General features: G+C 42.0%; 1 protein-coding gene across 3 annotated transcripts in view; it reads left to right on the forward strand.

The window, feature by feature from the left end:
- LOC121535212 (tenascin-R) overlaps positions 1 to 26,035 on the forward strand; it is a 140,040-nt gene that overhangs the window by 92,833 nt on the left and 21,172 nt on the right. For 2 of the 3 annotated variants that reach the window (XM_041842047.2, XM_041842048.2), the window contains 10 exons: positions 5,233 to 5,496; positions 6,713 to 6,828; positions 9,195 to 9,345; positions 12,513 to 12,782; positions 13,226 to 13,429; positions 14,719 to 14,808; positions 15,168 to 15,431; positions 17,045 to 17,311; positions 23,315 to 23,434; positions 24,098 to 24,241. In XM_041842047.2, the coding sequence (XP_041697981.1) occupies positions 5,233 to 5,496; positions 6,713 to 6,828; positions 9,195 to 9,345; positions 12,513 to 12,782; positions 13,226 to 13,429; positions 14,719 to 14,808; positions 15,168 to 15,431; positions 17,045 to 17,311; positions 23,315 to 23,434; positions 24,098 to 24,241 (1,890 nt within the window). The remainder of the gene's footprint in view (positions 1 to 5,232; positions 5,497 to 6,712; positions 6,829 to 9,194; positions 9,346 to 12,512; positions 12,783 to 13,225; positions 13,430 to 14,718; positions 14,809 to 15,167; positions 15,432 to 17,044; positions 17,312 to 23,314; positions 23,435 to 24,097; positions 24,242 to 26,035) is intronic. The other variant, XM_041842049.2, reaches the window with a different exon arrangement.

Here is a 26,035-nt window from a genome sequence, read left to right on the forward strand (position 1 = left end):
CGATCAGATTGAGTGGAAGTATATGATGTCGGTTCTGGAGCATTTCGGTTTGGAAAGGAATTTATTAATTGGATAAGAATTATTTATGCACACCCAATGGCGTCCGTGGTGACCAATCAGGAAATGTCGCAGTCATTCCGCCTGTTCAAGGGGTGCCGACAGGGGTGCCCTATTTCGCCTGCTCTCTTCGCTATAGCCATGGAACCCCTTGCTACGCGCATTCGGGCATGTGCCGATATAGCTTCTGTTAAAATAAAAGACACACAGCACAAAATTTCCCTATATGCAGACGATGTTCTTTTGTTTTTGTCCAAGCCTAAAACTTCTATTCCACCATTACTTAACTTGATAGACACATTCGGCTCCTTCTCTGGCTACAAGATAAACTGGCAAAAAAGTGAGTTGATGCCAATATCACGGCCTGTGGATATGCAATTTCTGCAATCTACCCCGTTTAGAACAGTGAGGGACAAGTTCACAAGCCTTGGCATTGTAGTGACAAGAGACCTTGACCAGCTATTGAAAGTGAATTGGGACATGAAAATATATCAGCTTAAACAAAATATAGATTTCTGGAAAACTCTGCCTATTTCCTTGGTTGGTCGTATAAACGCTATTAAAATGGTTGTCCTACCCAGGTTTCTTTACCTCTTCCAATGTCTACCCAATTTCATACCACAAAGCTATTTTAAGAAACTGGATTCAATAGTAACTCCATTTTTATGGGATAACAAGGCAGCCAGAATTGCAAAGAAGCATTTATGCAAGTACAAGATAGAGGGGGCTTTGGCCTTCCTCACTTCAAACTGTATTATTGGGCTGCTAATCTGAACATTGTGTCTTTCTGGAGGGAAAGTTTACCTGAGATGAGACGGAAGGATATGCCTTCATGGCTTTTGATTGAGCAGGCCTCCTGTCAACGTTCCTCACTCCCTGCACTTGTTAATAGCCCATCATATGTGAAAAAAAGCCACTTATGACTCTAACCCAGTCATTGGTCATACTCTTAGGATCTGGAAACAGATTAGGGATTTTCTTAACATACCCACTGTTTACATAGACAGCCCGATTAGCCTGAATCATGCTTTCCACCCTGCATTGGATGATGTGGTGTTTTCACAGTGGAGGGAGAAGGGGCTCACAACAATTGGTAATCTATACATAGATGGTCAGTTAGCTTCATTTCAACAACTACAGGCAAAGTTCAACATGCCAACAACACATTTTTTTCAGATACCTCCAAATCAGGAATTTCTTAAGGACACATATCCCACAGTATGGCATGAAGCCAAATAGTCCTACATTAGATAGCTTGATTCTTGTCAAACCCCACTCAAAAGGGTCGGTCTCTAGACTGTATGATGTGCTACAGGCCCACATAGAGGTATCCACAGACACCATTAAAAGGGCTTGGGAACAAGAACTTGGTTCAGAAATCTCAAATGAGGACTGGATAGAAGCTCTCAGGAATATAAACCACAGTTCAGTGAATGCCAGACACAACCTTGTACAGTTTAAGGTGATACACAGGTTACACTACTCAAAAGTAAAACTGCATAAAATATTCCCGGACACCTCACCACTGTGTGAGAGGTGCAAGCAGGAGGAGGGGACGTTGTCCCACTTATTCCTGGACATGCCCTAAATTACATGCTTACTGGGCTCTCATTTTTGATTACTTATCTAAGGCCTTTGATAGAGTTCTAGCCCCAGACCCATTGATCGCTCTGTTTGGTACAGTTGATGGGAATAACCAGGAGGGGAAAGCTGTCTCTCTTTGTACTCTATTAGCCAAAAGGCTCATATTGCAATTTTGGAAATTGGAGACTGTACCTACCTTTGAAATGTGGTTACGGGATTTAGGGAATGTAATCCATATGGAAAAGATTCGATACAACACCTCCAATAGAAGTCCATTGTTTTACAAAATATGGCAGCCGATACTGGATAAATGGTCTAGTCCCGCTTCATAACTGGGCTGACGATCTGCTGCTACTCTGTGCTGTACTCCACTCAATATTTATTTTTGGCTGAACTACACTGCTTGTAATGACTATATGCTGTCTTCTTATACATGTACCACCTAATAGGATTTTGTTTTATTTTGTGTATGTGTGAGTTAACTTTTGTTTTGTCCTCTAAACTGGCCATCCCATCCAACAGTACAATGAATGTCATTGTTTGTATTGCTGTCTTTACTTTATTTTTATTGGAAAATAATAAACATATTATAAAAAAAATATATATATATAGTTTTGGCAAGTCAGTTAGTACATCTACTTTGTGCATGACAAAAATAATTTTTCCAACAATTGTTTACAGACAGATTATTTTACTTATAATTCACTGTATCACAATTCCAGTGGGTCAGAGGTTTACAGACACAAAGTTGACTTTGCCTTTAAACAGCTTGGAAATTTTCAGAAAATGATGTCATGGCTTTAGAAGCTTCTGATAGGCTAATTTACATAATTTGAGTCAATTGGAGGTGTACCTGTGGATGTGTTTCAAGGCCTACCTTCAAACTCAGTGCCTCTTTGCTTGACATCATGGGAAAATCAAAACAAACCTCAGAAAACAAATTGTAGACCTCCACAAGTCTGGTTCATCCTTGGGAGCAATTTCCAAACGCCTGAAGGTACCATGTTCTTCTGTACAACCAATAGTACGCAAGTGTAAACACCATGGGACCACGCAGCCATCATACCGCTCAGGTAGGAGACGCGTTCTGTCTCCTAGAGATGAACGTACTTTGGTGCGAAAAGTGTAAATCAATACCAGAACAACAGCAAAGGACCTTGTGAAGATGCTGGAGGAAACAGGTACATAAGTATCTATATCCACAATAAAACGAGTCCTATATCGACATAACCTGAAATGGCTGCTCAGCAAGGAAGAAGCAACTGCACATGGGGACAAAGATTGTACTTTTTGGAGAAATGTCCTCTGGTCTGATGAAACAAAAATATAACTATTTAGCCATAATGACCATCGTTATGTTTGGAGGAAAAAGGGGGCTTGCAAGCCGAAGAACACCATCCCAACCGTGAAGCACGGGGGTGGCAGCATCATGATTTGGGGGTGCTTTGCTGCAGGAGAGACTGGTGCACTTCACAAAATAGATGGCATCATGAGGAAGGAAAATGATGTGGATATATTGAAGCAACATCTCAAGACATCAGTCAGGAAGTTAAAGCTTGGTCGCAAATGGGTTTTCCAAATGGAGAATGACCCCAACCAAGCATACTTCCAAAGTTGTGGCAAAATGGCTTAAGGACCACAAAGTCAAGGTATTGGAGTGGCCATCACAAAGCCCTGACCTCAATCTTATAGAAAATGTGTGGGCAGAACTGAAAAAGCTTGTGCGAGCAAGGAGGCCTACAAACCTGACTCAGTTACACCAGCTCTGTCAGGAGGAATGGGCCAAAATTCACCCAACTTATTGTGGGAAGCTTGTGGAAGCCTACCCGAAATGTTTGACCCAAGTTAAACAATTTAAAGGCAATGCTACCAAATACTAATTGAGTGTATGTAAACTTCTGACCCACTGGGTACGTGATGAAATAAAAAAAGGTTGAAATAAATCATTCTCTCTAGTATTATTCTGACATTTCACATTCTTAAAATAAAGTGGTGATCCTAAATGACCTAAGACAGGGAATCTTTACTAGGATTAAATTTCAGGAATTGTGAAAAACTGAGTTTAAATGTATTTGGCTAAGGTGTATGTAAACTTCTGACTTCAACTGTATGCACGCACCACTTTTCCGTCATTTATTTTTTAAAATTATTTTCACTTCACCGATTTGGACTATTTTGTGTATCTCCATTAATTGAAATCCAAATAAAAATCAATTTAAACGACAGGTTGTAATTTAACAAAATAGGAAAAACGCCAAGGGGGATGAAAACTTTTGCAAGGTACTGTAGATACTATGCGGTGTCAGAGGAAGGCATTGACTACCTCATGAAGCTGGTTGAGAGAATGCCAAGAGTGTGCAAAGCTGTCATCAAGGCAAAGGGTGGCTACTTTGAAGAATCTCAAATATAAAATATATTTTGATTTGTTTAACACTTTTTTGGTTACTACATTATTCCATATGTGTTATTTCATAATTTTGATGTCTTCACTATTATTCTACAATGTAGAAAATAGTACAAATAAAGAAAAACCCTTGAATGAGTAGGTGTGTCCAAACTTTGACTGGTACTGGACATTCATAGAACCCACAATCTATCTGCAATACTAAAGCTGATCTACCCGCTAATTTTTTTAAATAAAAAGACTGCGTCCCTTTATTGTGCACTACTTTTGACCAGCACTCTATGGGACTTGGTCAAAAGAAGTGCATTATAAAGGGGAATAGGGTGCCATTTGGGATGTACCCAAAGCCCTTCAGAGGAACTGCTGATCTAAGCATCTAAGCATTGGCTTCACGTGGAGACTCTCTTCATTCTGTTAGAAGGCTTAGTTAAAGTGCTTACTCCCTGTACCCCATATCAATCACTTTGCTACTGGTTCCCTTTTTTGTGTCTTACTTAAGACTGAATCTGGTCCATGCGATAAATCTTCCTAAGTGAATGCCGCAGGACTTTTCCTCACTCCAGGGTCAGTCTCGAGGAGGAGGCAGGCTCGGCTCCATCTGTCGTGTGCGTGTGGAAGTAACTCAAATGCTTCCTCGAGTCCCTCAACGGCTCCCCTAGGAGGGCTTAATGCTCCTCCACCACCACTGAGCCCAATCTACAGAGGAAAGTCCCACACCACTAGCTGGCTTCAGGACAAGATCTGTTACTCACTCTCTCCGATTGAGCTGTAAACTTATCCACTCTTGTTTATTTAGGGTTTCATTTGCATTCTACACTCAAACCCTCTCAGGCTTATGGCCTTGCTCTGTCTCAGTTGCCCCAATGAATATCAATCCATTCCACGAATCCACTCTCATATACAAGCTTAGTTGTGGTAGTGGCACCACTGGGGTATTTTAAGTTAAAATGAACAGGTCTTGCACTGTTTGTTTCCTCTGCATTTTGAGTCACTTTGAGTGATTTCAACACACATTTGGAAGTCAAGTGCAAATCAGAGTGTGTTGTTTATACAGTACATGTGGGTCAAGTGGGACCTAAGCGAAAATAAGTCAGTCAGTCTTCACCTGCTAGGTGCAATATAATGCATGGTACTGCAAGTTTGCAAGGTTTTGATTTCATACTATGCAAACGGCATTTCATCTACAGTGGCTCCGGATCTGAACCTGCGTGTGCGGGGAGTGACAGAGAATACCATTGACCTGGAGTGGGAGGGGTCGGTGTTGATGACAGACTATCTGGTCACCTACGTGGCCACCAGCGCAGGTGGGGTCCAGCTGGAGATCAGGGTCCCTGGGAACACCACCACCTGCAGTATCCCAGACCTGGAGCCTGGCATCGAGTACAACATCAACGTCTACGCTGTGCTCAACAACGTCATTAGTGTTCCTGCCAATGCTCAGGTGTCAACCTGTGAGTACAACAGGCAGCCATTTTCTATTACTATTTTATTTGGGCCTCATCGTGTCAAGTGGACCTCCGCTTAATTCTTCCACAAGGTCAACTTTTTTCTGCTTAGGTTTCCTTTCAGGTGTCACCTGTGAATACTACAATATACAGACATCCACTTTCTACTAATCACACTTCTTCCTTTACAGGAAAGTGGTCTTAGAAGGTTGAGTGTACCGTCACAGACAGGGGAGGGATTTTTGATTTGATTTGATTTATTAGGATCCCCATTAGCCCACGCCAAGGTCAGAACACTTGAAACTTTTCACACACAAAAGGGACTGCACTATGGATGCTATGAAAAAAACACGCTACTTGCCAGAATTGAAACATGTCACGTAAATTTTACCTACAAACAAATCAACCATTGTTATACTGTATACTCTAGGCACCTTATCCTCACCATTGAAATCTGGGAACTTAGGTTTTCCACAACAACAACGCAAAAACTCACACATACACATACATTCACAGACAAGTTTTGAGGAAAATCCTGTTGGAAGGAGGAGGCCCATCTTTGCCAACAGGATGTGATTAGACTCTTGCCACCTGCTGGGTATAAATGCCAGATTTGCAAATTGCTGCAGGCTCTTAGTTTCCAGTCAACATTTCTCAGACATATGCAAAACTCTCACTCAGGCCCAGAATAGAACATGTTTATACAGTAAACGTTCAATTAGCTGTCACGGATTGATTGGGCCTTCACTACAAAATTACAATTCTCATCAGCAGGCAACACTCCTGGTTCTGAGATTTTCACTAATTTTGAAATGATAAAGTAAATATAGACAGGAGTATGTTCATGCAATTATCCTCCAGGTTGTCTCTCTCTACCTATAATATAATTGTGAAGCTTGCATAGTTAGTTATTTGCATAGTTATTTTATGTTTTCATTAGACTGATATACTGTGTCTGTGTGTTTATAGCTCAAAGATGACCTAATGAAGAAACATTTTATGTAGGGACCATGTAAACAATTACTGTATTAAACAGTTTGTTCAAAAGTAATGGATGTGCACCTGCTACCGGGCCTGTCGTCCACTATGAAATAAACATGCTTTAGCCACAGGGTGAGGTCCTCTTCCCCCTGCCCCTATGCATGGAGAGCTCTGTAAAAAGGGAGATTTATTGAGTATACAGAAGATGGAGGCCTATAATACAGCTCTCCTTCCCTCCTAGATCTCTCAAATCCAGACGGTTTACTCTTCAAATCCATCACAGAGACGTCCGTGGAGGTGCAGTGGCAACCATTCTACTACTCATTTGATGGCTGGGAAATAAGCTTCATTCCCAAGGTAAGGTTTCACCAACAGAGAGGACAGATGTTTATTCAATACTGGCTACATCACTAAACATTTGAATGAATGAATGTTGTTACAGTGTAGACACATTGTTACATACATTTGTTACATTTAACAGATGCTCTTATCCAGAGTGACTTACAGTAGCAATTAGGGTTAAGTGCCTTGCTCAAGGGCACATCAACAGATTTTTCACCTACTCGGCTCAGGGAATCAAACCAGCAACCTTTCGGTTACTGGCCCAACACTCTCAACCACTAGGCTACCTGCCACCCTATCTCTAGAATCCCCTACCATGCAGATAATATTTCTGCCTAGGGATTTGTGAAAAACTGTTTTGAATTTGAACAAAACAGAAGTTTGTATAAAACATGAATCAACACCATACAAATGTTGACATCTACCTTGCCTACAGTATTGATGAAAGAAAAATTTATTCTAGAACAAAAATAATACAAGTCAAAATGCATATGCAGCTTCCCCATAGAGATGAAAACATTCAGGGTTGGCGATGTTCTGGGAAGAGCAGTGGTACTGTACACAGCAGTATGCTGAACAACAACAACAACAACAACAACAACAACAACAACAAACAAACTGTACAATAAAACCTGTCATTTTCAACTCAGTCTGGTTACATCTCAGGAGAGTTTCTTTTGAAATACCAACATTATATTACTATATATATTACTACAACATTATATTGCAACATTATATTAGATTTTTGATATGCCCATCCATGGTTAAATTTTTACTCTTGGATGGTTGAAAAAGTGGAACATTTGTGGAGGGGATTGATTTCTTACCCTTCAACTTAAAGTCTACCAAATTAGTTGATGGATTGCCCAAGGCTTATTGACGATTAGGTGGATCAGCAAGCAGGACCCATCTTCAAACCCATAGCCATTTTAGCCACAGGTTCAAAGTTAGGAGAGCTTTCCCTTTAATTCCCTCTATAAACACCAGGTACTCTAATCCTCAGTCCCTCTCTCTATAATTGGCTTTCTCCTTTAGGTGTTCCCGGCTAGGAGGATAGAAGTTTGGCTGGGCTCAAGGACTTAAAGCTGGGGCTTTTAGATGAAAAGCATAAATGCCATGGAAACAAACTCGGGAAAGCTCTTTGGGAGGTGACAGACTATGAATACAAAGCGACATGGGAGTAGTTGGGTCACAGTGCACTTTAATCTACATCATTGGGTGTGAGGCTGCCTACGAGACTCTGCTAGCTAGCTCCTTCCCCATAAGGGGTCTGAGTTCAACCTCAACGTCGTCACTTGGGAAATCATATTAGAAGTCAGAGTCTCAACCCCTCTGGATTTAATCCAAAAGGAAAGATTAACAATAACGTAATGGATGTGAGCATAAAAGTGGCGGCTGGGGACAAACAAGAGTCCACAGTGCCAAAAGCACAAAGAGATGAGGGCTCGCCCACTGAGTTACCCCACACCAACAGCAGTTATCTGATACGAAGTGGCCCTGGAATTAACATATTCACTGTTTTTTACTCAATATTATCATACCAATGTACTTATCAGGATGGTTCACTTCAGTCAGTCAGCCAGTCGGCAGGTAGCCTAGCTGTTTGACCGTTGGGCCAGTAAACCGAAAAATCTACACATTACACCGCACCTATCCGGTGTATGTGACAATATAACTTTTTTGTTTTGTTTTTTGTCTGTCAATCAATCAATCACCAACCTGTCAATCAAATATTTTGTATATCACCCTTTTTACAAAGTCATTTAGCATAGAACTCTTAACAAGACCTGGAGCTTAACCACCAAATGAACAACCAACGAAAGCTGAATTTATAATAAAGCCAATCACAATATCATATTTATAGATGCCATAGCTTGGTGCTCGTCAGAGCAGTGAGGATTGAGTTTTATTCAGATCATTCCCCTGCATAAACATCTGTCTGGGGGAGTAGCCCACATGGAACCATGTCCATCAAGAGCAGGTGGGATTGTTTACCTGTGTATGTATATGAGAAGAGCAGGGCCAGATTACCGGACGGGCACGCAGGGCACCTTTTTGGGGGTAGGTTGGGGGCCCCCCTGGAGAATTGGGGGCTCTCAGATAGCATATGTTGCAAAATGTGTAGAATTGCAGTAAATATGATTTGAAACTGCGGTAGTCCGGCCCTGGAGAGGAGCCCAAGTGAAGCCAGAAAGTGTGTCCCAAATTGCACCCTGTTCCCTTTATAGTGCACACATTTTTACCAGAGCCTTATTGACCCTGGTCAAAAGTAATGGACTATATAGGAAATAGGGTTCCATTTGGAAACCATACTATACTGTATATGACAAGAGGAGTCCAAGTGAAGCCAAAGAGTTCTGCCTGTCTGTGTTGTCTGACAGGACAATGATGGAGGGATGACAGCCCAGCTGCCCAGCACCATCACTTCATTCCACCAGACAGGCCTAAGGCCAGGGGAGGAGTACACCGTCAACCTGGTAGCTCTCAGGGACCAGGGCCGCAGCCAGCCCGTATCCGCTACCGTCACCACATGTATGTATGGTTCCGTCGGTAATCCCATAAACCTCACTAAGCCATCATTAGCAAACTAGCAAACATTTGGTTGTTGAAATATCCTTGTTTGAGGGTGTTTGAGGGCGTAGACCTGTGGAAGTCTCATGTGTATGGCATCCATATTAAGAAGTCCCATAGTTTTCAGGCTAAACTCCCTGTCACTGAAAATGAGTTTCTTTGCCTCTCATATGTTGTCTCTATGTGTTCCGGTATCCCCACCCCCTACCCTGTTCTCTCCATGTGATAGTCTTAAGGCTAATCAGTGTAGCTCATAAAAAGACCACTCAAGATGGGGGAACTCACACTTACAAATCTCACACACAACACATGCATCACACAGCTGAGACTAATGGGAAATGTCACCTTGACGAATGGCTTGGTCTGCCAGCAATTATGCACTTAATGTAAACTTCACCCAGGAATTCCTCAGATTGACAGTTCCAGACAGTAGGATTAGATTCAATTGAACTTTTCCATAACAATTCAAATGACTAGCTGAGCATTCATAAATTCTTCAACATATCCACCCGCAGATACAGTTGAAGTCGGAAGTTTAAATGCACTTAGGTTGGAGTCATTAAAACTCATTTTTTAACCACTCCACAAATTTCTTGTTAACAAACTATAGTTTTGGCAAGTCGGTTAGGACATCTACTTTGTGCATGACACAAGTCATTTTTCCAACAATTGTTTACAGACAGATTATTTCACTTATAATTCACTGTATCACAATTCCAGTGGGTCAGAAGTTTACAGACACTAAGTTGACTGTGCCTTTAAACAGCTTGGAAAATTCCAGAAAATTATGTAATGGCTTTTGAAGCTTCTGACAGGCTAATTGACATCATTTGAGTCAATTGGAGGTGTACCTGTGGATGTATTACAAGGCCTACCTTCAAACTCAGTGCCTCTTTGCTTGACATGATGGGAAAATCAAAAGAAATCAGCCAAGACCTCAGAAAAAAATTGTGCATCCTTGGGAGCAATTTCCAAATGCCTGAAGGTACCACGTTCATCTGTACAAACAATCGTACACAAGTATAAACACCATGGGATCACGCAGCCATCATACCACTCAGGAAGGAGACGCGTTCTGTCTCCTAGAGATGAACGTACTTTTGTGCGAAAAGTGCAAATCAATCTCAGAACAACAGCAAAGGACCTTGTGAAGATGCTGGAGGAAACAGGTACACAAATATCTATATCCACAGTAAAACAAGTCCTATATCGACATAACCTGAAAGGCCGCTCAGCAAGGAAGAAGCTGCTGCTCCAAAACCGCCATAAAAAAGCCAGACTACGGTTTGCAACTGCACATGGGGACAAAGATCGTACTTTTTGGAGAAATGTCCTCTGGTCTGAAGAAACAGAAATAAAACTGTTTGGCCATAATGACCATCGTTATGTTTGGAGGAAAAAGGGGGGCTTGCAAGCACGGGGTGGCAGCATCATGCTGTGGGGGTGCTTTGCTGCAGGAGGGCCTGGTGCACTTCACAAAATAAATGGCATCATGAGGAAGGAAAATTATGTGGATATATTGAAACAACATCTCAAGACATCAGTGAGGAAGTTAAAGTTTGGTCGCAAATGGGTCTTCCAAATGGACAATGACCACAAGCATACTTACAAAGTTGTGGCAAAATGGCTTAAGGACAACAAAGTCAAGGTATTGGAGTGGCCATCACAAAGCCCTGACCTCAATTCTATAGAAATGTGTGGACAGAACTGAAAAAGAGTGTGCGAGCAAGGAGGCCTACAAACCTGTGTCAGTTACACCAGCTCTGTAAGGAGGAATTGGCCAAAATTCACAAAACTTATTGTGGGAAGTTTGTGGAAGGCTACCCGAAACGTTTGACCCAAGTAAAAAAAAATGTAAAGGCAATGCTACCAAATACTAATTGAGTGTATGTAAACTTCTGACCCACTGGGAATGTGATGAAAGAAATAAAAGCTGAAATAAATCATTCTCTCTACTATTATTCTGACATTTCACATTCTTGAAATAAAGTGGTCATCCTAACTGACCTAAGACAGGACATTTTTACTAGGATTAAATGTCAGGAATTGTGAAAAACTGAGTTTAAATGTATTTGGCTAAGGTGTTTGTAAACTTCTGACTTCAACTGTACCTTATTGGATAAAGAAAGACACATTTGAAGTCACTTAATTATTTCTGGGCGTAAAGATTTAGCCATCCTTCTTCGAGGAAAGAAAAAAAAAGAAAATGATATCAAACTTCTGGTGAGGGATTTCATTCTTGGCCAAGAATCTTGAAACCCCTTGTACGATCTTCAAGTAACATGGCATGCTGTCAGGTTTGCTGCAAGAAGAGTTTCGCAGTCAGGTACATTAGGTGTTCCAGGTGTTAATGTTTGGGTCAGAAGCATGGGAGAGGTTTAGCTTCGTTACAAGGTCTGTTGAAGCAGCAGATGTTCCCTGCTGCAGCCTCAGTGAAAAACAAGTTAATTATAAGGAAAGCCAATTAGCACTCTCTGAGAGACATGTGACTAATCATAGGGCACCACTCTGACATTGTTCCCTCCCAGAATGAAAATGCTATAAAAGTAGTGTACTGTTCAGTAGATCTACACTGCAGCAACTGTTCCTCCACCTCCAATAATGTTTTTTTAATGCTCATATAGCCAACAGCATAATGGGTTTTTCCCAGACGTAATCTAATTATTGTTGGATCCACACAATTGCCATGGAGACAATTTGATTATTGGGTGTATTTTTGGTAGCTATTTCTATAACGCCCCAAGTCTCTTGTTTTGTTTTACATGGTCAGCAATTAATAAAATGCATTCACTGCCAACAGCTTCATTTTACATTTCTAAATGTGATTCAAATTTCAAAAAGGCACTCACACATCTGATATATCTTGTTGCAGGTGCATGTGAACAAAGCGATCATTTCAACGAAAGAGAAACCTGCACACTGCTCTTCCTAGTATCATTTTTTTTTTTAAGCTTACGTTTCTAAATGTGCAAAGCAGTGGTTTTTTATTAATTCTGGTGCTGTTTGGTACAAAACTAGTCATGGCTACCTCATGCCGTATTAGTGTGAACTGTACTTATGCTAACTACCCAAATGGGTCTTTAGATCATGAACCCTGTCTCCATATGTATCTTTGCTATCTCCTACAGTGATTGATGGGCCGACTCAGCTGATAGTGCGTGATGTCTCAGACACAGTGGCCTTCGTGGAGTGGACCAATCCCAAGGCTAAGATCGACCAGATAGTACTGCGTTACGGCCTGGTGGGGGGGGACGGGCCTAAGACCACCTTCCGTCTGCAGCCCACCCTCAGCCAGTACTCCCTGCAGGTGCTGAGGCCAGGTTCGCGTTACGAGGTGTCCATCAGTGGTGTTCGCAAGGGCAATGAGAGTGGAACCATCTCCACAGAATTCAGTACCGGTGAGGACCGTCAAACAACTGGACCATACAACCAGCTGCTTCTAGATCATTGTGCATGCCATGTTTGATGGAATAAGTCTATTTCATGTGAACACATACAGCACTGTATACATACCTGTACATCCTTAAAATAAACTGTACTATTTGTTAAGCTCTTTACATTTTCACAATGTCTTCCATTACGAATACATTAAAAATGCCAAACATGTAGGTCTACTGGCATGCTTTTTAAAGATGTATTCACGGCAGAAACGATACCAGTCATAGCCATCAAAATAAGTGTAGCTTTGAATGTATTATTTTAAATTATATTATTATCTATAATTCTATTCTATTTCTATGGTCATATCATCCTGTTTTACTATCTGACTTACTGATGAAACTGCATGTGGAAACCATGTCCCACTTCTGATGATTGGTCTCAGTGGCCCCAACATTGTCAGTTCTGTTGTTCCTCTCAGAGATCGACGCACCCAAGAACCTGCGGGTGCTGTCCAAGGCCTCCACCACCCTGGAGCTGGAGTGGGACAACAGCGAGGTGGAAGTAGAGGGGTACCAGGTGGTCTACAGCACCCTGGCAGGGGACCGGTACGAGAAGGTCATTGTCCCACGCAATGATGGACCCACCAGCAGAACCACACTCACAGGTGGGGTAACTTTAGTTTATGTTACACCTCTGTTTTTAGGACAACATAATATAATGTGGGGCCTCCGGAGTGGCTCAGCGGTCTAAGGCACTGCATCGCAATGCTGAGGCGCCACTACAGCCTCGGGTTCGATCCCAGGCTGTGTCACAGCCGGTCATGACCGGGAGCCCCAATTGGCCCAGCGTCATCCGAGTTAGGGGAGGGTTTGTCCGGGGGGGACTTCCTTGGCTCATCGTGCTCTAGCGACTCCTTGTGGCGGGCTGGGCGCCTGCAAGCTGACTTTGGTTGTCAGTTGGACAGTGTTTCCTCCGATACATTGGTGCGGCTGGCTTCCGGGTTAAGCGAGCAGTTTGTTAAGAAGCAGCACGGATTGGCAGGTCATGTTTCAGAGGACGCATGACTCTCGACCTTCGCCTCTCCCGAGTCTGTTGGGGAGTTGCAGCGATGAGACAAGATCGTAACTACCAATTGGATATTATGAAAAAAGGGGGTAAAAAAAGAAAGTTGTGTTCATGCTTTACTATAGTGTAATATGATAAGGATGTCTGTTGAATGACTGAGCAAGATTCTAATGTCGTGAATTTTATTTTAATTTTTATCAAAATATTGATAGGTTTCCAGACATGAGTTTTCAGATGTCTGTCTTCAGGTGTCTGTCTTATGTAAAGGGAATATCAGCATAAGGGAACGCCTTGTCTGCGGGATGACAGCTATCAATGCTTTCCTCTCTCCATTTCTGTAACCACTGATGTAATATTGATTTTTACTCTGATTAATTATGCGGTTGAAAAAAGGTTAGCAAAAATCTTAAGAAAACATATTGATGAACGGGGTATTTGGCAAGCCCTTCATTATTAATGCAGTTTTTAATAGGCAGGTCTGTAAGGCTCCATCTGCTTGCTAATTCTTCCTCTTTAATATCATCATACTGTATTGTCCGCCAGGGTATTGCATGGAGAGATTTGTTCACATCACCAGCTAATGTTTAATCGTTTTCTGTTCACATACTAATTAAAATCAATAGCTGGCCCGGTATTCTCTATGTGTCTCTCTCCTCGTCCATCTGTCATACTCTCATACACACTCTCTTCCTCCCTCTCTCTCTCTCCCTCTCTCTTCCTCCCTCTCTCTCTTTCCCTCTCTCTTCCTCCCTCTCTCTACCTCCCTCTCTCTCTCTCCCTCTCTCTTCCTCCCTCTGTCTCTCTCTCTCTCTCTTCCTCCCTCTCTCTCTCTCCCTCTCTCTTCCTCCCTCTCTCTCTCCCTCTCTCTTCCTCCCTCTCTTCCCACAGACTTGTTGCCAGGTACAGAGTATGGCATTGGCATATCGGCCATGCTTGGCACCAACCAGAGTTCTCCTGCCACAATGAACGCCAGAACTGGTAAGTGAGTTAATCGCCTGGCTCATCTGTGCAAATCAGTGATCTAACACAGAAAATCACAACTACCAGTATCAGTAAACAGAATTTCACCTACATGTTTTGTTTGTTTGAATTTCATTGAAGCATGAAAAAACTGAGTCAAAATACCCATTTACTGTACATACATTTATTTATAGGCTATGCAAATGAATGTAGGTACAGTATGTGTATTTTTGTCTCTTTTTTTTATTAGCTGCACTAAATCAAATTCCTAACAACTTCGGTTGGTATGGCAGTAAAGTATTTAAATAAAAATAGGTTTGTTGGTATGTTCACTGTATGTTGATTATACTTGAACTACTCTTTACTGTGTGTTTCAGGTCTGGATGTTCCCATGGACCTGACTGTGACAGCGTCCACAGACAGCACCATCACCCTGCTGTGGGGGCTGGTCCAGGGGCCTATCGACCACTACATGGTCACCTACACCTCCTCATCTGGGCTGACCATGGAGGTGACTGTCCCCAAGGATGTGACCACCACCACTCTCAATGACCTGGAGCCAGGCACAGAATACACCATCACTGTAGCTGCCCAGAGAGGCAGGCAGCAGAGTACTGCAGCCACCATCGACGCCTTCACAGGTACTGTAACGGTATTGTACCAGGGCCAAGTAACTGACATCACACTGTACTATTATGAATAGCAGAGGTAGAAGTAGTCTAACCATATAAACAGCGTTTACCCCATGAGTTAACAGGTCAAACTGCCATGGTCAGAGGTTATTTTCCCCCTTCTAGGGATTCTATTGGGCTCTGGTCAAAAGTAGTGCACTATGCCATATAGGACGCAGCCTGTACTGTAACTGCACATGTACCAGTTCCAGGAACCTGACAATATATTGTACTATTAGATTAATAAAATATGTAGTCTATTAATAACTCTTTCTTTTCAAATACACTGGTTAAAGGTCAGCTTATTCAGTGAAGCTCCCACATCACTATACCCGAACAGGCAATTATGAGCTGAAAAGTATAAATTATTGCTGTACTAGAGAATAGGCTTTCCTTGCATGCAATGTGGAACTACTGTTAGGAAGGTGAATACAGATCAAGCTATTAGGTAGTGTCAATCTTTGATGCAACAATTAATGTAAATCCTTCACAGTAAGCTAACATGCTCATTACATGTGCTTGCTTAGCACAACACTGTCCTTTATCCATTAATCCATCCAACGTAGAAAAAATATTATCTATAGCTTTTTTTTCCCCACTCCATTTATCTTTCCTGTCCCTCTTTCTTTCACACTCATGTACATGTCTACATCAGACAGCAAGCTGTCTTGGTAGTCTTCATCTTTCCACTGCTTGTTGTTTTGACAACACACGTCTTTCAGCGTCTTTTATTGGTGAATTTTTCTAAAACAGCCAAGGCTCGTTGACGGACGTGTTTTCATCCCATCTCTGGTGTAAACATTGACATCCTTCTTTCCCTTTGTGTTCATCATCATTACATTGTCACTGGTCTCCTTCTCTGTGTGTTTTTGTCATCTTCAGCTCTTCACATCCACATCCCGCTCATTACTTTACTGCCAGTCTCACTGAGAGGGAGAGAGACTCCAGAGAGACGTGTCCATTATTAACCAGACATGCTATCCACTGACTGACCGACTCTCCCCTGCCATGCCTGCCTCTGAACCAGCCATCCACTTATTGACTAACTCTCCCCTGCCATGCCTGCCTCTGAACCAGCCATCAACTGACTGACTGACTCTCCCCTGCCATGCCTGCCTCTGAACCAGCCATCCACTTATTGACTAACTCTCCCCTGCCATGCCTGCCTCTGAACCAGCCATCAACTGACTGACTGACTCTCCCCTGCCATGCCTGCCTCTGAACCAGCCATCCACTGACTGACTGACTCTCCCCTGCCATGCCTGCCTCTGAACCAGCCATCTGCTGACAGACTAACTCTCCCCTGCCATGCCTGCCTCTGAACCAGCCATCCACTGACTGACTGACTCTCCCCTGCCATACCTGCTTCTGAACCAGCCATCCGCTGACTGACTAACTCTCCCCTGCCATGCCTGCCTCTGAATCAGCCGTCCATTGACTGACTGACTGTCTTTTGCCTGCCTGCCTGCCTCAGAACCCCAGCACCACCAGCCATATTGACAGCAGATGTCCCTTAAATCAAATCAAATCAAAATCAGCCCTTTATGACCATGCAGCTGGTGTCTTTGACCTTTGACTTTCAGGCTTCCGCCCCGTCATTGCGCTCTACTTGTCTGACGTCACGTGGGACTCGGTGACGGTGGCATGGAGCGCCCCGGCCCCACCCGCAGACCTCTACATCCTCAGCTACAGCTCTGAGGACGGCACGGACACCTCCAAAGTCACCCTGGACGGATCCAAGACCCGGTCCTCTGTGGAGGGTCTCCTGCCCTCCACACAGTACACAGTCAGCCTTATCACCATACAGGGAGAGGTGACGTCTGAGGCTGTCACAGTCACGCTCACCACAGGTAGGCTATTTATCTCTGCAAGGGAAAGGGTCGTATTCATTAGTCACCAAATGGAAGAAAACAGACTGAAACAGGGAGACTACCTAAACTTGTCCAATGACAAAAACTTTTTGCTACGGTGTGCCCTATTGCATACGACCCAGAACTACGCTGAAGGTACCCATGGTTCAATATGGGTCATTCAGGGACAACAACAAGGCTAAACAACTACTGACTAATGCAAAACTGCTGCAACGTCGTGTACATTGATTGACCACACTCACCACAGGTTGCATTGATGTCTGATTTTGGCTGACGGTTTGCTGACACAAGACAGTTGCTAACGAAAGACAACATTTTCCCATACGTAGACTTTCCTGTACAAACTTCCCGTACTTAGGATACACATCACATTGTACATGCAGTACGTGCTTGGAGTTTGTTGTGGTTCGTTCTGTTTGTCAGCAAGTAATCTAGCTCCCGAAGAGAACACCATCCAGACACTTTTATAGCATGTCTCTTACTCATTAAGATTCTTACACTCACAGCTGCACTACTGCTGAACCACCTTTCATTTCTTTATTAATGCTTCTGTGTGTAATCCTATCTTAATTACCCCTGCTTGAACATGGAGGTGTCGGGAATATTCACCTGTCGCATCAGCAGGCTGTTACTCACAGTCACAGCTGCCAAGTCCAAGGAAATATGTATTGTCTGAGGAGGACAGGACAACTCTCTAAACACTATGGAGCCACCTGCATACTGCCGTCTGATTACTGCTCTTGTTATTGCGTTGCTATTTTTAGCTTGTTGTTATCAAGCCACGTTATTATATGCAAATTAACCACAGGGTTGGTGGGCATGCTGTGGTGCCTGACTGTCTTTGAAGGTTGAAAGTATTTCTTTATCTTTTCAAGTGGCACTTCTTATGGTAAGTCTGAATCAAGTGATGACAACATGTTTACTGTACCATATGTTGTAGTTCAACACATAGCATGCATCCAAAATGGTACCCTATTCCCTATTGAGTGCACTACTTTTTTACAAAGGCCCATAGAACTCTGTTCAAAAGTAGTACACTATATAGGGGATAGGGTGCAATTTGGGACACATTATTAGGTGAATGTAGGTTAGACTTGTACTATAGAAGCAAATCACATTGCTGCATTCTGTCTTCAGTTTGCCCACATTATGTCACATAAATATTGAGTCTAAATTCAGAGCTATTACAGCAGCCTCCATTGCTGAATGGGAAATAATAAAAAATAGGCATACATGAATAATCACAACTTATTTACGCCGCTGTTTCATACTAGCAGAATTTTAATGAAGCTGAAGCCTAACTTATGAATTGTCCTCAATGTTGGTGAATAATATTTGTTATTGTAATGGCAATGGGTTGGTTTTACAAAAAAAATTATGGCTTCAGTCCACAACAATAGAGAGAACCAATACCTCTATCCATCCCCTCCATAATGGATGCCAACCTTATCAGTCGCTTTAATTAAGAGTCTATCGATGCACCCGATCACACCCGTGCATCAATCTAAGTAACATAGTAAAAAAATCCCCATCAAAATCCGTCAGTTTAAGCTAGAGATATCAGGTTTTTGCATGGGCTGCGTCTCAATCCACCAAATCTGCATATGTCAGCGGAGCTACAGCAGTGTTTGTCAGACCATGAGACATCCCGAATATCGGTCTTCTCACTAAAACGTCTGTGTTGGTGTTCTCCGTTTTGCTCTACGACCCCCACAGGTGTCACGGGACTCATCTGAAAGTAACCCATACAAACAAATGAAAGTATGGAGGTAGTTTTGTGCCAACAAAAATAAGGGGTTAAATATGTGAACAAAAAAAACAAAATATTTCCTGAGCTTTCTTATATCTCCTAGATATAGGACAGACACTTCAAAACCTTATTCCTTACGATGTATTTTTTGCCATTTATAAATGTGTTATTCAATGCATTTCTATGGGCTATAGTAGTAAAGGACAAATTCAATATTTTATCAAATAAATTCATGGTAGCACATTCAGAGATCGATTTATAGCCATTAATCCAAAAATAATTAATAGATTTTGTTTGTCGTAGATGGAGGAGATTAATATGAGATGAAAGGCGAGGTCCTAACGAGTTCGGGAAGCCAACCTATAGCTCTGTGAGACGTTCACAGAGATGGGGGCAGATGTTTTGATCAAGAGAGATCTTTAGAAAATATGCAAATTGTCTCTCACTAAACATTCAACTATGAATTTTACAGTTATAATGAAGGTGAAATCTTATAGTAGTTTATAATTTGATTATGCTATATTTAGAAAGCATAAAGGTCATTTCAAGCCTTATTCATACAGTTTCGTTGAATAGGAAATACATCATATAAAATATTTCATAGTTTTCATAGTTTTATCATTATTGTACAGTTTACTTGAGCTTGTGTCTGCAAAGGTGACTACATCTCAGCAATATAAAACTATTTTTACCAGAAAGGTGTGATTTTAACCTTGCTTTGATTGTGCAGCATGACTAGTTATTGTTTATGGCCCTCTCAATACGTAAAGTGCCTTTGGAAAGTATTTAAACCCCTCGACTTTTTCCACATTTTGTTACGTTACAGTCTTATTCTAAAATGGATTTTTATTTTTTTATTTTTCTCAGCAATCTACACATAATAACCCATAAAGACAAAGCGAAAACAGGTTTTTAGAAATGTTTGCAAATGTATTAAAATTAAAAACAGAAATACCTTGTTTACATAAGTATTCAGACTCTTTACTATGAGACTTGAAATTGAGCTCAGGTGCATCCTGTTTCCATTGATCATCCTTGAGATGTTTCTACAACTTGATTGGAGTCCACCTGTGGTACATTCAATTGATTGGACATGATTTGGAAAGGCGCACACCTGTCTATATAAGGTCCCACAGTTGACAGTGCATGTCAGAGCAAAAACCAAGCCATGAGGTCGAAGGGATTGTCCATAGAGCTCCAAGACAGGATTGTGTCGAGGCACAGATCTGGGGAAGGGTACCAAAACATTTATGCAGCATTGAATGTCCCCATAAACCCAGTGGCCTCCATCATTCTTAAATGGAAGAAGTTTGGAACCACCAAGACTCTTCCTAGTGCTGCCCTCCCGGCCAAACTGAGCAATCGGGGAAGAAGGGCCTTGGTCAGGGAGGTGAACCCGATGGTCACTCTGACAGAGCTCTAGAGTTCCTCTGTGGAGATGGGAGAACCTTCCAGAAGGACAACCATCTCTGCAGCACTCCAGCAATCAGGCCTTTATGGTAAAGTGGCCAGACGGAAGCCACTCCTCAGTAAAAGGCACATGACAGCCCGTTTGGAGTTTGCCAAAAGGCACCTACAGACTCTCAGACCATGAGAAACAAGTTCTCTGGTCTGATGAAAACAAGATTGAAGTCTTTGGCCTGAATGCCAAACGTCATGTCTGGAGGAAACCTGGCACCATCCCTACCGTGAAGCATGGTGGTGGCAGGATCTTGCTGTGGGGATGTTTTTCAGCGGCAGGGACTGGGAGACTAGTCGGGATGAGGCAAAGATGAAAGGGGCAAAGTACAGAGAGATCCTTGATGAAAACCTGCTCCAGAGCTCTCAGGACCTCAGACTGGGACGAAGGTTCACCTTCCAACAGGTCAATGACCCTAAGCACACAGCCAAGACAACGCAGGAGTGGCTTCGGTACAGGTCTCTGAATGTCCTTGAGTGGCCCAGCCAGAGCCCAGACTTGAACTCGATCGAACATATCTGGAGAGACCTGAAAATAGCAGTGTAGTGACACTCCCCATCCATCCTGACAGAGCTTGAGAGGATCTGCAGAGAAGAATGAGAGAAACTCCCCAAATACAGGTGTGCCAAGCTTGTAGCGTCATACCCAAGAAGACTCAAGGCTGTATTCCCTGCCAAAGGTGCTTCAACAAAATACTGAGTAAAGGGTCTGAATTCTTATGTAAATGTGATATATCCGTTTCTTTTAAATACATTTGCAAACATTTATAAAAACCTGTCTTTATTTTGCCATTATGGGGTATTGTGTGTAGATTAATGAGAAAAAATAAATATTTAATCAATTTTAGAATAAGGCTGTAATGTAACAAAATATGGAAAAAGTCAAGGGGTCTGAATACTTTCCGAATGCACTGTAGATTACATTTTCAATTACATTTAGTTACATTTGACAGGTTAGTGACTCCAACCCCCCCCCCACAATGGCTTAGAGTTCTAGAGGTTTACTGTTTGCTCACATTGTCTCTGGTAACCTTTGCTGTCGCAGCAGTAAGAGCTCTGGGCACACAAACCCTTATGGGCAGCAACACTCGAACACAATGCAAATATCCATCTCTGTGCTCCAGCACAGCATGTTATTTACCTACATATTTGATCATGTACCTGATGTGCAGGATAAACACAGTGCCTCTTACACTATGAGAGGAAAATGTGTTCATGTCCAGAAACGCGCTGGTTTTATCAATAAGGAAGCGTCTTTATATACACTTCATTTAACTTCCACTGCCCTCCAAAGTTGCTGAATTTCCTCTTCACCTCAGTTTTCTCCTCAGTTCAACCACCTTAGTTGGAAAGCGAGGTAGCGGCAGTGTTCCCTTGAAACCCTTTCCTTTCATATATGGAAAGCACAGGCTACAAAGTGCTGAAATATATTGAACTCATGGAGCTAGCAGCTTTCGTAAGAAGGTTAAGTTAAATGTCAAGAGCGTCTTGTATGAATGTATAGTGTGTTTCTTAATAGCAAGGACATCTCGTGTTCATTCATAGGCCTTTCCACTCACAGCCCGTCTTCCCGTATACAGGTTGAAAATTACTGATTTTGTCATTGATAAGCACCTAAATTGGAACGCAGTGGCTTTACAGTAATATGCTATACATGATGTCAGAGCTCAGGTTCTCCGCTTCACATCGCTGTATCGGTTTTGACTGACAGCCTTGTAAACTTGAGCCCAGCGTGCGACAGGTAGATGCCCCCATCCCTCCCACTAATTGAGCTACTTTTGCACATTTGTTGTTGTCAGAGTGAGGGAAATGCTGTAAATCGAGAGGAGTCGATGTGTTCTGATAGATAAGATGTTGAGGATTATAATAATTACCGCTTTGATGTCATACAAGCAAATTACACACACGACTCCAAATGTGCACTTTACATTTCCATATTCGAAAACTATGTTTGATCCACAGTTACAAGGATGACATGCGTTATACCCTGTGTTGTCCTTAACAGAATGAGCCTATGTTTGTCATAATGTGAAGAAAAATTGCCGCAGAAAACGCACTTGAACGGACTCATGACTCCATTCTATGCACACCGAAATTACAATTTGTTTGTTTGAAGTGCCTTTTGAAAGCCTAACACTGTACGATTGTATTTTATAATTGACCCAGATTGCGATTTACAATGGAATGTTTTTGGATTGTGTAAACAACAACAGTAATTGTGTGATGGTGGGGATGCAGGGCTGTGTTCCAAACAAAAAAAATACAAGTGTGGTCGCTTCAGTTCCTCAATGGCAAAGCTAGGAGAGTACTTGAGTCATAAAAGTGTATTGAAATGACTTAGGAACCATGCACAGCTTGGAGAGGTGTGTGGCCACTTGGAGGCACCAGTTAGACCTCTCACTCAAACCCTTGTAATCGTTTTTTCATATCTTGCACCTTCTCCAAAATGTAAATTAATATTCTTATTATGTTACTGAATGTATCCAGGGTATTTTCAGATTTTGTTATTAACAAATGCTGTGAAAAGTACAGTAAATGTAAAATGCACATACAGTAAAATCAAGTGTAATGTTTGGATTCAGTCTTGTGTCAGGTGAACTGTTGTGTCTTCACCTTTGGTCTGATAATTTCCCCATAATCTCCAAAGTGTTCTCTTTCAATCGTTACCATGGTCACGCATATGTTTTTTTTTTTGTTATTCAATTTGGCCCTATCCATATAGGCCAATTTACACAAGTGTAAGGGGTTAACATGTACTATTATTTTTTTTGTAGGAATGGACCCACCTAAAGAGATGACTGTGTCATATGTCACTGAAGACTCTGTCATCATATCATGGTTGAGACCTTTTGCCCCCTTTGACTATTACAAGATGTCCTACCAATCCGCAAGAGGTAGGCTAAGACATGTTTTCATTGAAAAGTTACTTAAAGGCCCAGTGAGCCATTTTGATGTTAATATCAAATCATTTCTGGGTAACAATTAAATAACTTACTGGAATAGTTTTCTATTCAATGGTCAAAAAAGAAACAAAGACAGCTTTTTTAGCAAAAAAACATTTCTCAAGCAATAATTTTGTCAAGACAGTCTGGGAGTGGTCTGAATGGGGTAAGGGAAGGGCGTCAAAGAGGTGCATTAACCACAGTGTGGATCAATCCACCAGAGCGGAGGGTCTTAATGGGAGGTATATGTAACCTGAATACTAGCTGTTATTGGCAGAATGGTTTGGAACTTGCTTTGTTATTGGTCTATCGCCCACCAGGCAAGCCAAAACTCCATCCATGCAAAACCTGCTGATTAGAATGTCCTCGGTATATTGTATTTTCAACCAGCAACTATTGGGAAATAAAACTGATAACTTTTTCCACACCTTTACAGTGTTAGTTTCATCAGTCGAAAATGTGCATTTTGACTGCACTGGACCAAAACTGTTATTCCAATGTTTGGCATTGAAGGAGACTCATAGTCTCCTACAGGAAAGATAGTATGACGGCAGTAACAGCATGAAATGAGACACAAATATTTGATACAGTATCTTTTTATTTCATTTTCCTCAGGGCGAGTGGACAGCGTAGTGATTGACAATGACGTGACCAACTATACCCTGTCCAACCTCCACCCGGCAACGGAGTATGAGATCAACCTGAACGCCGTGCGGGAAAGCCAGGAAAGCAAGTTCATCACAACCAGTGTCTTCACAGGTCAGTATGATCGCCATAAGGGGCAAACTTCAAAGTAATCCCCATATGTCTGACCTCTGACCCCTTACTATCTCAGCCACAATGCCACAATGCCACTATGCCACTGTCCATTTTTACTGGTCCAAATGTACATTGTACTATATAATTTTTGTCTCCACATTCTACTCCATATCCTACACCAAAATGTAAAATGTAAGTGTTTTGGTACCCCTCACCCCTTACTATCTCAGCCACAATGCAACTATAGAAAGTGACTATATAAAGGGACTTCACAATTCGTAAATGTTTTAGCTCCAAAGGTAAATGCACACATTGTGTACACATTGTATTTACATAATCTTTGTCTCCACATCCTGCACAATTCTAAAGAACAACCAACACAATTCTGTTTTGTTCGTTAATTTAGCTTGTGTACCAAAATGATAGCTAGAGTTGTTATTATATGTCTGCGCCTAGGGGTCTGAGATGGGGGGACAAAATGTTCTGGAGTCAGACTGCCTATTTCAAAGATAAATGGAATGTTCTGTCTTTTCAGTGAATTTTATTCCTAGTATCAACCCTGTGGAGCGCTCACATCGCCAGCTGCACACTGAGAAATGGTGTTCCAACACAGACATACAGACAGTAGAATAACGTCTGGCTACCTGCCTCTCATTGCTGCTGCATTGGATGTAGCTACTGTTACCCCCTTGACCTTATAATTGGTAGCCTCCCCTATCTGTCTCTGCATTTCCTCTGTCAGTATATCAATCAGTCAGTCAGTCAGATTGACAGACCTCTCAGCATTGATCTGTGTGAGATGTGAGATATATTTCACTGTTAGTGAACCACCAGAGAGAGGTGTGTAGGCTGCAGCAGCTCCTCTGTGTGTGAAGTGAACTCCACTAACCTGGGCTTAACCAGCTCGCAACTGCATGCATAATCCTCAAGCTGATCCTGAAGTTTACCACAGCATACTGATGAGCCAGTTAGAGATTTCTGCTCCAAAACTAGTAGGCTCATAACTAGAGAGAAGAGAGACAGACAGAGAGAGAGAGAGAGAGAGAGAGAGAGAGAGAGAGAGAGAGAGAGAGAGAGAGAGAGAGAGAGAGAGAGAGAGAGAGAGAGAGAGAGAGAGAGAGAGAGAGAGAGAGAGAGAGAGAGAGAGAGAGAGAGAGAGAGAGAGAGAGAGAGAGAGAGAGAGAGAGAGAGAGAGAGAGAGAGAGAGAGAGACAGATGGATAGAGAGAGAAAGAAAGAGAGAGAGACAGAGAGAGAGATGGATAGAGTGAGAGGTAGAAAGAGCACAATTCAAGTGTCTCTGCTTGTTCTGCTCTCCCCCTTTAAAGCGGAAAAAAGCACTCTGGATTTGACATGCCAACTCTTCTTATAATGAAGCAGGGCCCGAGGTGCTGTTACTGTAATAGCTCCGGAGGATACCCTGGAGAAATAAAATGCCAGAGTGGCATCATTAAATTCAGTTAAAGGTGCAATATGCAGTAATCGCTCCGCCATTTCCTGGTTGCTAAAATTCTAATAGTTTGCCTAATTTTAGTTTATTTGACAAAACAAGCAATGTATAGTGTAGAGAAACATTGTATCATCTAAACCGCCGTGAAATATATTTTCAATAACCAGAAATATTGTATTTTCAGCTGTTTGAACGGGTGTATAAAACCAAAGATAAAAGCAGCAAAAACGAAATGTAAGAATGGAAAGCATAGATATAGTGCACATAGAACAGATATACCACTTCTTATAATTGTTTTCAATGAGAATGACAGATCTAATACTCACATTTCTATGTGAATTTGGT

Source organism: Coregonus clupeaformis, chromosome 21, assembly GCF_020615455.1.
Source record: "Coregonus clupeaformis isolate EN_2021a chromosome 21, ASM2061545v1, whole genome shotgun sequence".
Lineage (NCBI taxonomy): Eukaryota > Metazoa > Chordata > Actinopteri > Salmoniformes > Salmonidae > Coregonus > Coregonus clupeaformis.